Source organism: Pelobates fuscus, chromosome 6 (genome assembly GCF_036172605.1).
Source record: "Pelobates fuscus isolate aPelFus1 chromosome 6, aPelFus1.pri, whole genome shotgun sequence".
In the NCBI taxonomy this organism is placed as follows: Eukaryota; Metazoa; Chordata; class Amphibia; order Anura; family Pelobatidae; genus Pelobates; species Pelobates fuscus.
The window spans coordinates 43006267-43021394 of record NC_086322.1 but is presented as its reverse complement, the minus strand read 5'-3'; the positions used below and the strand labels follow the sequence as shown (position 1 = coordinate 43021394).

General features: G+C 35.2%; 1 gene segment (V, D, J or C); it reads right to left on the bottom strand.

The window, feature by feature from the left end:
* Positions 1 to 1988: 1988 nt before the first annotated feature.
* LOC134614151 (Ig kappa chain V region Mem5-like) overlaps positions 1989 to 15128 on the bottom strand; it is a 48845-nt gene continuing 35705 nt past the window's right edge. The window contains 2 exon segments of the V gene segment in view: positions 1989 to 2607; positions 6380 to 6428. Of these exon segments, the coding sequence occupies positions 2285 to 2607; positions 6380 to 6428 (372 nt within the window).

Below are 15128 nucleotides of genomic sequence, written 5' to 3'. Positions count from 1 at the left end.
ATTTATAATATGTATTTTTGTATCCTTTTTGTTGTCCAAATAGTTTTTTTCCAAATCATTTGCATTGAGAACAATCATATGAGCTGAATTGCCACAATGACGAATTTTGGCCTAGCTGAACATTTTTATTAATTTTGTAATTTTTTTGTACTGTATAGGAATGCTAAAAAAAATGACACTTTTCTCTCCCTCTCAAATAAAAAAAGCAGGACAAAAAAAAAAATAGAAAGTTCCCAGTTGAATGAATAGGTTAGTATTACATGGTACAATTTTTACTCACTTGGTACCAAATGGGACATGGAACTGTTTCCTTTATTCCACTTACTCTAGGTGATGCTTTGACCCTGCTGATTCTTTCTCACGCCCAACACATCAAATAACCCTCACACTATTAAAAGATATAATGAACCATGTGGCAGGAAGTCAGTTACATGCTAAATAGCATGTGTCATAATGATTTTTAATACACAAACAATACAAATCGTCTGGGGTCTGTGTTTCTTCCAAACCAGTTAACCCAAAGTCTCACTGTTCACAGCAGCAAAATTAGGTGATAATGCTCCATTTTGGGCAAACCTAAACAGCACCCCATATTTAATTTGAGGTTACATAAAGTAGCATTACAAGCCAGATGTAAACAAGACATAATATGAAGCACACAAAAATACAGTCATGTAGCATTTACAGACATACATTTATAAGGTGGATAAAAATGAAACAATGGGGGTGCGGTCCTCACTGTCATGCCGGATAGTTGCACAGCAAGAGAGCTCAGCAATTTTTAGAGTTTGGCAGCTACTCAACTAATTTATGCCTTTAACATGCACAAATTACATGTGAAAACATCTAAAGCCATACTCTATTGGTTGGAAGATTGCTGTTGCTGTTTTGCTCATAGTTATTATTATTATTTTATTATTTATATAGGCAGAAAGAACTTGATACCAAATACTACACATGCAACCAGTGGAGGCTGGGCAGGTGGGGAGCATTCTCCCAGTTTTTGTTGCAATCTGAAAATGACTGATGATAAGTGCGTGTTAAAATTGCTAATTTGTTTTTATTATTTTTCAATGTACCCCTGAAGTTGCATGGTAGTCCTACGAGCTGAGTTTGCTTTAGTGACATGTACAAGCACGTATGAACAAAATAATAAAACAAAATAGCAACACACTGTCTTACATTCCAGGTTTAGCATTAGCATATGGCCATACAGATTAAGCTTACCTGCAAACATCATAATGAACCTGAATACAATCCAAGGAATTAGGGCTTACCTACGAGATTTATCTTTGATGTTTAGCAGAGGGGCTTACGCTTAAAATTTATGGTCATATAGTGGTACTAAAATGTTCTGTTTTTTGTGTAAACATCTCAGTTTGGGTCAATGCACAGCTAAAAAAAATGTTTTGATTTCGTATATTGGAACATACCAAATTTTGCAAGAATTGTAGCTGGCTGATGGGAGTATGAGCACCAGACTAAGATGCAGTTTTTTTGGGTTGCTCATGTATCAAGTAGCCTCGTTACAGTACTATGGCCTAACTCCCACATGTTCCCTGTTTAAAGTTAGTTACTCAGCAAAGTTTAAAAAAAACTTTTTATGTCATTAGAAATTTCCCTCTGGGCTGAATGCAATTCAGTATACATCTGCAGGATTTTAAAAACATGTCTTCACAGACCTTACTTAAAAGATTTGCCTTGATGTTGGCTGAAAAAGCTTACACTTTATTGGCATATAGTGGTATTAAAATTTCCATTATGTATTTTAACACTGGGGTTCGGGACAATGTACACCATATATTTTTTTACACTCTGGAATATGTAAACTCATGCAGCTATCTGAGAGTGATGGTAGTTTGTGTTGTATTTATTGAGGTATAAACTTGGGATAATCCAACTCCTTTTTTATCTTTATATTAAACCACTACTACTAATGTCTGTTTTCCTCTCTGATTTACCACTTAATTAAAGACAAAAGACAAATGTAAATATGAAGCAGAATATTTTTTTATTAATTTTCTCTATAGATAGATGAAAAAAATATTTGACTTGAATTTCAAAAGCTTTACAATAATATAGAACATTGCGAACAACTGTGACAATGTTTGCTGCAACTTGTTACAGGACAATCTCAACCTGTCTTGCATTGCACATGAACTGAGTGCGCAGGGTCATTCATGAGATGATGATGTACGTGGATATTTAAATAGCAAAAAGAAAGAAAATAAAAAGAATTTCTAGAAATAAGTCGTACGAATTGAACTTTCTGAATCTATCACATTTAGCACTCTGATTTCTTGAAGCTTGTGATCAGTGGTGTTGATAATGTTTTATGTGTTATCTCACAAGCGAAAGTTTCATGACTACTATATTCACTTGAAGATAGAGTCAGAATGCTGCTTCTACTGAACAAGCTCTTATCATCTGCTGTCTCATCACTTGTAGCCACTTCTGAAGACTTCACCTGATTGTCTACCTTCCATTGCACTTTGGCATCTCTTGGGTAGTAGTCACTGACCAAGCACACAATGCTTGCTTTTCCTGTTGCCTTCTGTTCCTCTGAGGGACCGAATATAGAGACTGATGGTTTAGCATCCTCTGCTCCTATAAAATTAATAAAAGACAAAACAAAGTTAGGATATGGTTATGCATGACAAAGGAATGTAAACATATATTGATAGCATTGATAAGCTAAGAGGCAGACAACATATACATAAAAACAATGAAAAGCATGAAACATTTCAAGGATGGTGTGACTCTAATCGATGTGTTTATTAAATTGAGAATTATTGAGAAATGCGAATGGAATTTCATAAATGGCTTATTTTGTACAAAGAAAGATATTTTTTCAGTTCTCCAAATTCTGTTTAGTATATAAACCTATAAGTATAAAAAAAATGTTCTTTTTGGACACCCAGAAAATTGCATAATTTATATTTATTTCCCATTTCTATCATATATTGTGCACTTTTTTCACTTCAATTATTTAATCATTGAATGAATTAGCTGACTCTAACCATAATGCTGAGACAAACTGACACATCTATGAAAGTAAAACCCTTAAAAATTCTGGGACAAAGTGCTAACTAGCACAACTACCATAGTATAACTGATGGGTATTTTTATACTCTATGTTGTAAATGATGGTTCCTATAATGCTCAGACATGTGGCTTTGCTTCTGTAATCTGTAGTCTGCATCAGCTGTAGTGCTAAGCCACCATTATTGAATGACCCTTTAGCATGTAAGCTCATTGAGCAGGGCCCTCAACCACTCAATAAGTCCAACTCGTCTGATTACAATTACGTGTCTTTTAGTCCACCCATTAAACAGCGCAGTGGAATTTGTTGGCGACTTATAAATATTAATCATAATAATAATTATTAAAGATCATGCATTACCCAAGATGTCTATGATAATTAGTTAAATTTACATGTTCAGATTGAATACTTTGATATTATATATACTTTCAGCTGTAAATTTAGAGAGTTACAGTTAAGTGGTTGCCTGGGAGTAAGAGGCTGCAAAAAAGACTTGTTTCATCATTTCATTTTTGAAACTATGCAGTGGGATATTGTTCTTTCTTTATCTAGAGACTGTGGACACAATTCTAAGATTATGACTCTATTATTTAAGATATAGCTAAACACTTTAAGTTATATTGTTAGCATAGGATGTAATAGATAACGCAACCTGAAAACTAGCAAAGACTGTTATAAACAGTAAAACTACAATTAGCCAACCTCCCTTTTGATCCTATTGTATGTAAGTGGTACATTCTACAGCTATGATGGCTAAACATAGGACTTCAGTTATTTTTAGACTCAATTTCACATGTTGTGTTTGGCCTTGTAGAAGGTCCAGCATCATAACTCTCCTACAGCCTATGCAGGAAAACAAAGTGTAGTTAGAAAACCTGGTTAGTGTGTTTTAACAAGTTGTGAAAATCCCCTCCACGGATAACAGTAATAAGATAATTGTACACACCTGTTACAGAGCTGGGGATTCTAGAAATAGAATGAATATAGTGGTTCTCATTTCATAGCTTGTAAAGCATGACCTGAATAGCAGGTGTGCAATGTTCTAGTGAAGAACAAGTCAGTAAAGCATTTATTACTGATAGACTGATATAGCAAATACACATATGTTTATTAACTAAACTGTGAGTTTTGTTAATAAACGTATGTGTATTTTCTAGATCAGTCTTTAATAAATGCTGATAACCGATATGTAACATACATTTTAAATGACTGGGTAAAATATTACATTCATCTGATTAAGATATTTTATTTCAATGCTGAAATTTTGGGCTAAACCACTACGTGAATAGTATTTTAAACAATGGGGGGCTCTTAACCGTGGCAATCCTTTGATGTAGTTGGCACAAATGGGAGTTTTAAAGCACAGTTTTAAAGTTAATAGCCTGAAAAATTAAGTATATTTAATTGGGTTTATAAACAATTTTATATTTTTTCCAATTAAGTTAAACTCACAGCTTGTCTTAAGTATTTACTTTGAGAAATCTGGGCTGCAATGTCTTTGTGGCTTATCTAATTGTTTTTATCTGAATTATTAAAAACATAGTAATATATTGTATAACCTAATTTGTTTTCTTTAGTTCTCCCTGTATCAGTTGTTTTCTTAGTTGCATTTTAAGGTTCTAAAATATACAATAAGTATATTTAAAATATATGTATATTTTTAAAATATACAATGAGAATTAAAATGTATATATATATATATATATATATATATATATATATATATATATATATATATATATATACATTTTTAATCACAATTATAAAGCTATGACAAGTGAATTTCACATGTTTTTTTGGACTTAAATGCTTATTGGTAAAACTGCTTTTAATTCGACTTACTTTTTCATCCACATTTTAGATCACGTTCCAAAGACAAACCACTATGGCACATTGCAGTTAGACTTCCTTACAAATACTCTACAGCATTGTTTAGCACCCTAACTGATTTTCTAATATAGGTCTCAATTTAATAATTTTTTAATACGCATTTCATATGACTGAATATTTTTAAATAAACTTTTTAAATGATTTTTAGCAAATTATTAAAACACAATATATATGAATATAAAAAAAATATGAGTATACAATTTTTTAAAATATTACATTGTTTTTTAAAGTCATTTTGAAAGTTTATCCAAAAATATTAAATCATTTGAAACGCTTGTTCAAAAATATTGAATCGAGGCCTTAGTTATAAAAAGGCAACAAATGTAATTTAACAAATCCTACAGAAGAAATCAATATATAAAAAAATATATAAAATAAGGTAAGATTTGGTCCATGTCATATTGAATTTTGGACACAAATGAATACCAGTATCTAAAAAAAAAAAAAAAGAACAAAAATTAAAGAAAAATATTGATGATTACAACATTGAATTAGATAGTTTAGGATGTAATTGTAATGGAGTTTTATAAAAAAGCACAAACAGAGAAATAAGAAAATACATCACACTAACTAAAACAGTAAATGTATAGAAGAAAAAGTCAAATATTTGAGGAATAAAACACTGAATTAGATGTACTTACGTTTTATTTCTAACTTGGTTCCTCCACCAAAAGTGTCCCACAGCCCTTATTTCCCATATACTCATAGTACAAAAACCTTAACTATCTAAATGTGTTGGGTACATTTTTTCTATTACTAGATTTGTAAAATAGTGATGGAAGTAAAGAATGCAAAAGGATTAGTCTATTCAAAAATCACCTGACAATAAAGATTGATCTAGGAGATATAGTTAAATGTGAAATATTTTAGAGCTTATTCAATCAGTTACTTTGGCACGTTGATGATGGATTTTTAAAATCTAAGCTAAAATAGTAAAAAATGAAAAAAAATATGCTTTTTGATTTACGAGAAAGTCTTTAACTTAACTATTTTACTGCAATATTTTTTTTCTAAGTTGCATGATCTTCAGGTAAGTGCATAAACCACACATACTTGATTTTTATTTCAAATAAATTAGAAAACCACATCTGAAAACATTTAAACAGATAAAATAGTCTTCAAGATGTACTTACGTTTAATTTCTAACTTGGTTCCTTTATTGAAAGTGGTCAACACTGCTTACTTGTTATGTACATGTGATATAAAAACCTGCACCCCTAAAGCCTGTAAATGTTCTATTTTATAGTCTTTAAAGTTAAATCTATAGAAAACAATATTATCATTCTTTCCTTATAAAATGCCAATGCATTTTACGCGGTAAAAGAGTTTTATATAAAATACATAAAAACAGAGAAAGAAAGGTATAAAATTAATGAAAACAGAGAAAAAGAACAGATGAAAATTTCAAATATTTGATGAATAGAACATTGAATTAGATGTACTTACGTTTGATTTCTACCTTGGTTCCAGCACCAAAAGTGTACCACAGCACTTACTTCCTATGTACTCGTAGTACAAAAACCCTAACTGTCTAAATGTGCCGGGTACATTTATTATTAGTAGATTTGTAAAATACTGATGGAAGTAAAGAATACAAGATAAACAGTCTACTTAAAAATCACCTGACAATAAAGATTGATCTAGGAGTGATATAGTTAACCGGGAAACAATTTAGAGTTTATTCACATAATAAGCACATACAAACAGAGAAAGAAGAAAATATGTTACACTAAATAAAACAGCAAAAGAATAGAAGGAAAAGTCAAAAATTTGATGAATACAACACTGAATTAGATGTACTTACGTTTGATTTCTACCTTGGTTCCACCACCAAAAGTGAACCACAGCACTTACTTCCCATATACTCGTAGTACAAAAACCCTAACTATGAAAGTGTGCCAGATACATTTGTTATTACATTTGTTATTAACCATTTTTTTTTGTTATTATTTTAACTTCTACATTTGTTATTACTAGCTTTGTAAAATACTGATGTAATGAAGGGGTACGCATTGAATAATCTTTTGGAAAATCACCTAACCTAACAGATTGATCAAGGAGATGTTTTAATGTCTGATGAGAAACATGCTGGAATTTATGCAATCCGAAACTGTGATATTACAATATTATTACTCCTTGCTCACAAAATGTCAGTGTACTTTTTGACGCAATTTAGTTTGATATAAAAGAACATACAAAACAGGTAAGAAATGGATACTTTTGTAATACTGCAGTGTTCTTACATATACTTAGTGTTTTTAGCTTTCAGTATCTATGTATATAGATACATATATGTAGGTACAATATTTATAATCTTATTATACTGATGGGAAATAAAGTGAGCTAAATTGGCCGCATATATAAGTCACATATTTTGTCACATGGAACAAGCAGTTGATCCTTGATTTACTGTATATTATATACCTCTAGACTCAATCTTATAGTCTTGTGTATTAAAAGCAAATTATGTTGACATGTAAAAGAAAAGCTCAATATTAGACACAATTTTAGCATTCTCTCAAAACAAAGCTAGCAAACAGGGATTAATAAAAATATACAGTATTTAGTTGGTAAATAGGTACTTACGTTTGATTTCTAACTTGGTTCCTTTACTGAAAGTCCACCACACTGACTCATTTGTATCAACTGCTGTACAAAAACCTAGAAGGAAGGCGTCGGTTTTGTTTATGTAGCAGTCACTCATTTCTGTATCTAAGAGAAAATACGTCTTTCTAAGATCAGTCACCTGAGGAGAAAAAATGCAAACTAATCGATGATGTGCTGAAAATTAGTGGAGGAGAACAAGTGTAGGAAACCAGTAACACAGAGCATTGGGCTTGATAATTGAAGCATTTCATTACTAAAAAAGTAAATTATGGTGAGTTGGCAACAGAATATAAATATACAGCTGAAAATATCTATACATTGGATATTTTCAGCTTTGTTATTTCAAGTAAATTTCTTAAATGTTTCAAGATTCTGACATGTCGTTTATGGAATGTTCTTCTTAAACCCTAAACCCCTTAAGGACCAAACTTCTGGAATAAAAGGGAATCATGACGGAATATTTCCGTCATGTGTCCTTAAGGGGTTAAATATTGAGCTTCACAGAGACACATGTTGTGAACATTTTTATTTGATATAATTTAAATTCTAAACACAATCAAGGTTATTCACCAAAGTGAAAACTTAAAGTTAAATTCAAACTTAAGGCCAGAGTATCTGAATGTAAAAAATAGCTGACTTAGAGGTTTTTTTTTCAGTTTGCATATTTTGAATTTCCTTGCCCTCTCCCCTTCCTGTGACCTCGTCCAAGAGGCATCAACTGCAGGAATCTGTTCCAATTCAAGGTGTATATAGGGTTAAAACTACAAGGCAACTGCACTCAGGCCACTTAATTGAGATGAATTGGTCTTGGTGACTTTAAGCCAAATGAGTGGAGGCAGTTTACATTGCTGCCTAGTAACAGCTCCTGTGGCAATCAGTCAAATGGCCACTAGAGGTGCTTCCTATATAAAGCAATACCAGGCTACTCTTTACATAGAAAAGACAGGGAAGACAGGGAATGCAAGAAAGGCCCTGTATGTGAAGGATAGCATAAAATCTAGCCTAATAAAAGTTAGTGAAAAAGTTAGTGAGGCGAACATAGAGTTCGTTTGAGCTAAGAATTTGGTAATCACACAGTAACTCGACTAGGTGTGATTTATAGGCCCCCAGGACAAATAGAAGAGTTAGATAATCTACTAGTTGAGGAAATTTTTTAAATGACAATGAAGTTGGAAGTTATCATCATGGGTGACTTTAATCTTCCTGATGTGAATTGGAAAACAAAAATAGCTGCTTGTGCCAGGAGCACACATATTCTAAACTCCCTACTGGGATTGTCTCTAAAACAAGTCATTGAGGAGCCAACCCGTAAAAAGACCATACAAGATTTAGTGTTACCAAATGGAGATTTGGTATCAGATATTACTGTAGGTGAAAGTTTAGGATCCAGTGATCATCAGTCAGTGTGGTTTAATATAAGAACAGTGACTGAGTCACACCACACAAAAACAAAAGTTTTAGACTTAAAAAAACAGACTTTTCTAAAATTAGAATATGTGTAAGGGAGTCATTGTCAGACTGGAGCAATTTAAATGGAGTCCAAGAAAGATAGGATTATTTAAAAGTTGCACTTCTGAAGGCAACAGGATATTGCATTAGGCTTGTCAGTAAAAGCAAAAAATTCAACAAGCCACTGTGGTACTCTGCAGATGTGGCCAAAATAGTAAAAAAACAAAAAGTTATTATCTAGTAATTATAAAAAAAAAAAAACAGAGTGAGGAAGACACAATGATCTATAAGATTAGGCAGAAAGAGGCTTAGCAAGTTATAAGAGCTTCCAAATCACACACAGAAGAGAAAATAGCACAGCCAGTAAAAAAGGGGACAACACATTTTTTTAGATACATAAATGAGAAAAGGAAATTAAAACAAGGATTAGTAAGATAAGGATAAAGGTCTAGCTGACTGCCTCAATGAATATTTTTGTTCAGTATTTACAGATGAAAATGAAGGAAATTAAAAAGGACAAATTAGTCATTTATTACATGTGGGTTTACAGAGGAAGAGGTTCTATTTCAACTGTCAAAAGTAAAGACAAATAAGTCAATGGGACCTGATGGAATACACCCAAAGTTATTAAAATAGCTTAGTGGTGTACTAGAAAAACCATTAACAGATTTATTTAACCAATCATTGTTAACAGGAGTAGTCCTAGAAGATTGGAAGTTAGCAAATGTTTTGCCCATTCACAAGAAAGGCAGTAGGGAGGAGCCGGGCAACTATAGGCCAGTAAGCCTTACTTCAGTAGTGGGGAAAGTAATGGAAACCATGTTAAAGGATAGGATTGTTGAACATCTAAAAATACATGGATTTCAAGATCAGAGACAACATGGGTTTACTTCAGGGAGATCATGCCAAACTAATCTTATTGATTTTTTTAATTGGGTAACTAAAATAATAGATCAGGGTGGTGCAGTAGACATTGCTTACCTAGATTTCAGTAAAGCTCTTGACACAGTTGCACATAGAAGGCTTATCAATAAATTGCAACTTTAAGTTTGGATTCCAATATTGTTGAATGGGTAAGGCAGTGGCTGAGTGACAGGCAACAGAGGGTTGTAGTCAATGGAGTATATTCGAAGCTTGGGCGTCGGGTACCTCAGGGATCTGTACTTGGACCCATTCTCTTTAATATTTTTATTAGTGATATTGCAGAAGGTCTTGATGGTAAGGTGTGTCTTTTTGCGGATGATACTAAGATAAGTAACAGGGTTGATGTTCAGGAGGGATAAGCCAAATAGCAAATTATTTAGGTAAACTAGAAAAATGGTCAGAGTTGTGGCAACTGACATTTAATGTGGATAAGTGTAAGATAATGCATCTTTGGCGTAAAAACCCAAGGGCAGAGTACAGAATATTTGATAGAGTCCTAACCTCAACATCTGAGAAAAGGTATTTAGGGGTGATTATTTCTGATGACTTAAAGGTAGGCAGACAATGTAATAGAGCAGCAGGAAATGCTAGCAGAATGCTTGGTTGTATAGGGAGAGGTATTAGCAGTAGAAAGAGGGAAGTGCTCATGCCATTGTACAGCACACTGGTGAGACCTCACTTGGAGTATTGTACGCAGTACTGGAGACCGTATCTTCAGAAGGATATTGATACCTTAGAGAGTGTTCAGAGAAGGGCTACTAAACTGGTTCATGGATTGCAGGACAAAACTTACCAGGAAAGGTTAAAGGATCTTAACATGTATAGCTTGGAGGAAAGACGAGACAGGGGGGATATGATAGCAACATTTAAATACATACCGGGAATCAACACAGTAAAGGAGAAGACTATATTTAAAAGAAGAAAAACTACCACAACAAGAGGACAGTCTTAAATAAGAGGGACAAAGGTTTAAAAATAATATCCGGAAGTATTACTTTACTGAGAGGGTAGTGGATGCATGGAATAGCTTTCCTGCTGAAGTGGTAGAGGTTAACACAGTAAAGGAGTTTAAACATGCGTGGGATAGGCATAAGGCTGTCCTAACTATAAGATAAGGCCAGGGACTAATGAAAGTATTTAGAAATTTGGGCAGACTAGATGGGCCGAATGGTTCTTATCTGCCATCACATTCTATGTTTCTATGTTTCTACGTTTCCATAGCGGAAGAGAATCCTACCTGACTCCTCATTTCTACCTAATATTGTTGTCTCCTGTATAGGTGTAGATGACACTCTTTGGAGTGGCCTGCTAACTAAGCCTTGCTTTGTGGTCTCCTCTCCCTGTTTAACCAATTTACTAGGTGCAGATGTCTTCCAACCGGTTGCATGCCTCTATCACCGTTACGCCAAATGGCCAGATTGAAAAGTCAGCACCACTCTCTGCTGCTGATACTTCAGCCCTCTGCTCCACATGGAAAAGCATATGCGTTGCTTTGAGATCTACAGGCCCTGTTCTGGTGTCAAATGGTGCCCTGGGCCCCTGTGTTTCTCCCTGCTATACCCAACTGTTCCCTGTCATACGGAATTCTGCAAAGATGACTCATAAAATTACAAGACTGTTAATAAAGCTACTGTCCTGGACATTTCTATTGTACTTAAGCCCACATGCTCCTGTCTCACTCTACAACCTTGTTGAATAAGGATACTACCATGGTGCCAGCCCTTAGTGGTCTTCTTAGGACGTTGTTTTTTCCATGCCACCCTCACCTCACCTAGAGCTGAGCGAGGGAATTCACAATCATTTATACAAGCCCTCCATGCCTTTGTGCTCCTCATCTCCTACTGAAGTGCCTGGTTACCTAAGGACTTTATCTGTATAATACCCCAAAGACTGTACCTTTATTCAAAAGACTGAACTTTTTCCTTGTCCCGTGAAGCCTGTTACAGCTACTGTGGGTTTCTGTTTATTATTATTTCACTCACTATGGGAGCACTAGGTGCCTAACACCTTTATTCACTTTAATTTATAACTTGGAGTTTTCTTTTTCTTTATTACTTTTTTGGCAGGGGGCAATATGATGGACTTTAACCTCTAGCTCATAGGGACAGCATAGAACACCCTTAAAGGTGTTTTTAGGAATGATAGGGGTTTACTAGCTTAGTGTCTCTCCCCCTATTTTTTGTTTAATTTATTCCTAAGTCTTTTTTGCTAGGTACTGCATGAGATATTAATAGTTGAGGATGATGAGAGTTGCTTATTAACAGAAGCCCTTACCTGCTAATTTTGCTGACCCCGTTTGACTGATTTATTGCTGTCTTACTAATTTTTGGAAATAGTTTTAGACTTTCCAATTGAATTGTTGATCCACTGATTTGTCTTATAGTCTTACAGTACCTTCAGATTAGAAGTATACCCCCTGCCATTTAGTAATTACTCTAATTGTATAGTGCCTGTTTATTTAATTTACCAATAAAGTATTAATGATTTGATTTTCTATTGGCACACTTTGTGATTAGATACTATTGCTATTTGTAGTACATTTTATCAATTTACTACAAGTTTATTTCCAGGATTAGTTACATATTTTCACAATGTCCATTGTAGACTTTGTATAAAACCAGATTAGGAGTCTCATTAGTTTTGGGACTCCTTTAGGTTCTTACTTCTTTCTTTGTTATATATTGGGTCTAAGCCCTAGGGTGGAGCTGGTACCACCAACTCTGACCACTGTGTGGCTTTCTTCACTTTAAGTGAAGATTGTTTACATACAGTTTCTTATATTTCTTTATCAAACCAAAATACACTTTAGTTTTGTGTAATTTTCTAAGAATACATTAAACATATTAAAAATTGAACACAGATTGATTCAAATAAATCTGACTGATGAGAATAATGTGTGTAAATGTAAAATATGTAATTACCTCTAAATTATTATTATTGCCTCCTGGGGATTAAAATGCACATTTTACTAGAGATGTTATAAGCAGCTTCCTTTCTGCACAGCATTAGTAGAGATAAAAGAGGAAGGTTTTTGTACGGCTCTGAGAAAAAATATATACAGAAAAGGTAGACCTAGGGAGAGAAAAGGAAACTCCTCATCCCTACATCCCTATTAGACAGCCACTAGAGAGACTTCCTGCTTCATAGCACAGGTTTTCTGTGCTAGAGCGTCGCTGGACGTCCTCACGCTGTGTGAGGACCTCCAGCGTCGCTCTATTCCCCATAGGGAAGCATTGAAATTCATTTTCAATGCTTTCCTATGGGGTGCGCTAATGCGCATGCGCGGCATTGCCGCGCATGCGTATTAGGTCTCCTCGGCCGGCGGGCGAGATCAGTCTCGCCCACCGGCCGACGTAAGTAGAAGGAGGAGCGGCGGGGGAGGAGGAAGCAGCGACGTGGGACCTGTCGCTGCCCCTGGTAAGTCACTGAAGGGGTTTTCACCCCTTCAGCAACTGGGGATTGGGGGTGGGAGGGAGAGGGACCCTCCAGTGCCAGGAAAACGGATCGTTTTCCTGGCACTGGAGTTTCCCTTTAAGCATTAATGTTTAACTCAGGTGACAACACTTGTACACATATAATTGAGGGGAAGAGGGACATTGAAATCCAAATTTAATCAACAAATAACGAAAGTATTTACACAAATTAATATATATATATATATACAGATCAAGTAATATTGCATTACTAATGATGTTGAATATTTTTAATTCCATCGAAGACACTTTCTCACCCACATACGGGGAAACTTTATAAGATTGCTCATAGGATACACTGTCGCACAGAATTTGTCATATATAAACTCACATGTCCTTGTGGACTGAGTTATATAGGAAAGACAGAGACAGCTCTGTGCAAGAGAATCAGAGGCAACAGGTCAAGTATCCGTCTTGCCTATCGTGATGGCAGATCGGACAAACCTGTGGCCAGACATTTCTTGGAAAAGCAACACCCACTTTCTACTCTGCGGTGTGTGGCGTTTGACCATATTCCTCCGTCTACCAGAGGGGGAAATCGAGGAAAACTTATCCTACAGAGAGAGACTTATTGGATATTGGAATTGGACACTTTGGCTCCGAAAGGCCTAAATTAAAAATTCTCTTTTATTTCGTTTCTATAATCATTTAATTCCTGCTGCACTGCAATATCCTTCTAATTCAATTGAAAGTTTTAAATTTTTTTTTTTCCATAGGGACCTCACTAGGGAAGATTACCCCTGGCGATTATCCCCTGGAGAAACTCTTCTTAAGTTTCTTTTAACCCCTTAAGGATCAAACTTCTGGAATAAAAGGGGATCATGACGTGTCACACATGTCATGTGTCCTTAAGGGGTTAAACAATAACAATATTAATTTAGTTTATGCATTTAATAATATTGTAAAGTATGGCACTTTAACACTCATCAATAGCTACATACATAAACATCAGGACAGACAGGGGTATTGACACATATCATATCTTGAATAGTGATGTACCGAACTGTCCGCCGGCGAACAGTTCCCGACGAAATTAGCGTGTTCGCGATCGCCGCGGCGGGCGGACACATGCGCAGTTCGATCCGCCCCCTATTCGTCATCATTGGGCAAACTTTGACCCTGTGCCTCTCGGTCAGCAGACACATTCCAGCCAATCAGCAGCACTCCCTTCCACACCCTCCAACCTCCCTCCCAGCATCCATTTTCGATTCATTCGGAAGATGCATGCTTAGTGAGAGGAGGGAAAGTTTAGCTGCTGCTGATTAGATAGGGAAATTGATAGCTAGGCTAGGGTATTCAGTGTCCACTACAATCCTGAAGGACATCTGATCTCTGCTGTAAGGACAGCACCCCAAAAAGCCCTTTTTAGGGCTATAACATCAGGCTGCTTTTTTTTTATCCTGTGTAATGTAATTGCAGGTGCCTGCCTGCCAGCTTCTGTGTGAGGTTCACATTGGATACTGTGCCCACTTGCCCAGTGCCACCACTCATATCTGTTTTAACAATTGGTTAAGCTTTAGATTTTAAATAAATAATTTGTTTTCATTGTAATAGAAGCTGGCAGGCAGGCAACTGCTCTTCTGTGTGAGGTTCACATTGGATACTGTGCCTACTTGCCCAGTGCCACCACTCATATCTGTTTTAACAATTGGTTAAGCTTTACATTTAAAATAAATAATTTGTTTTCACTGTAATAGAAGAGCAGTTGCCTGCCTGCCAGCTTCTGTGTCAGGTTGGATGCC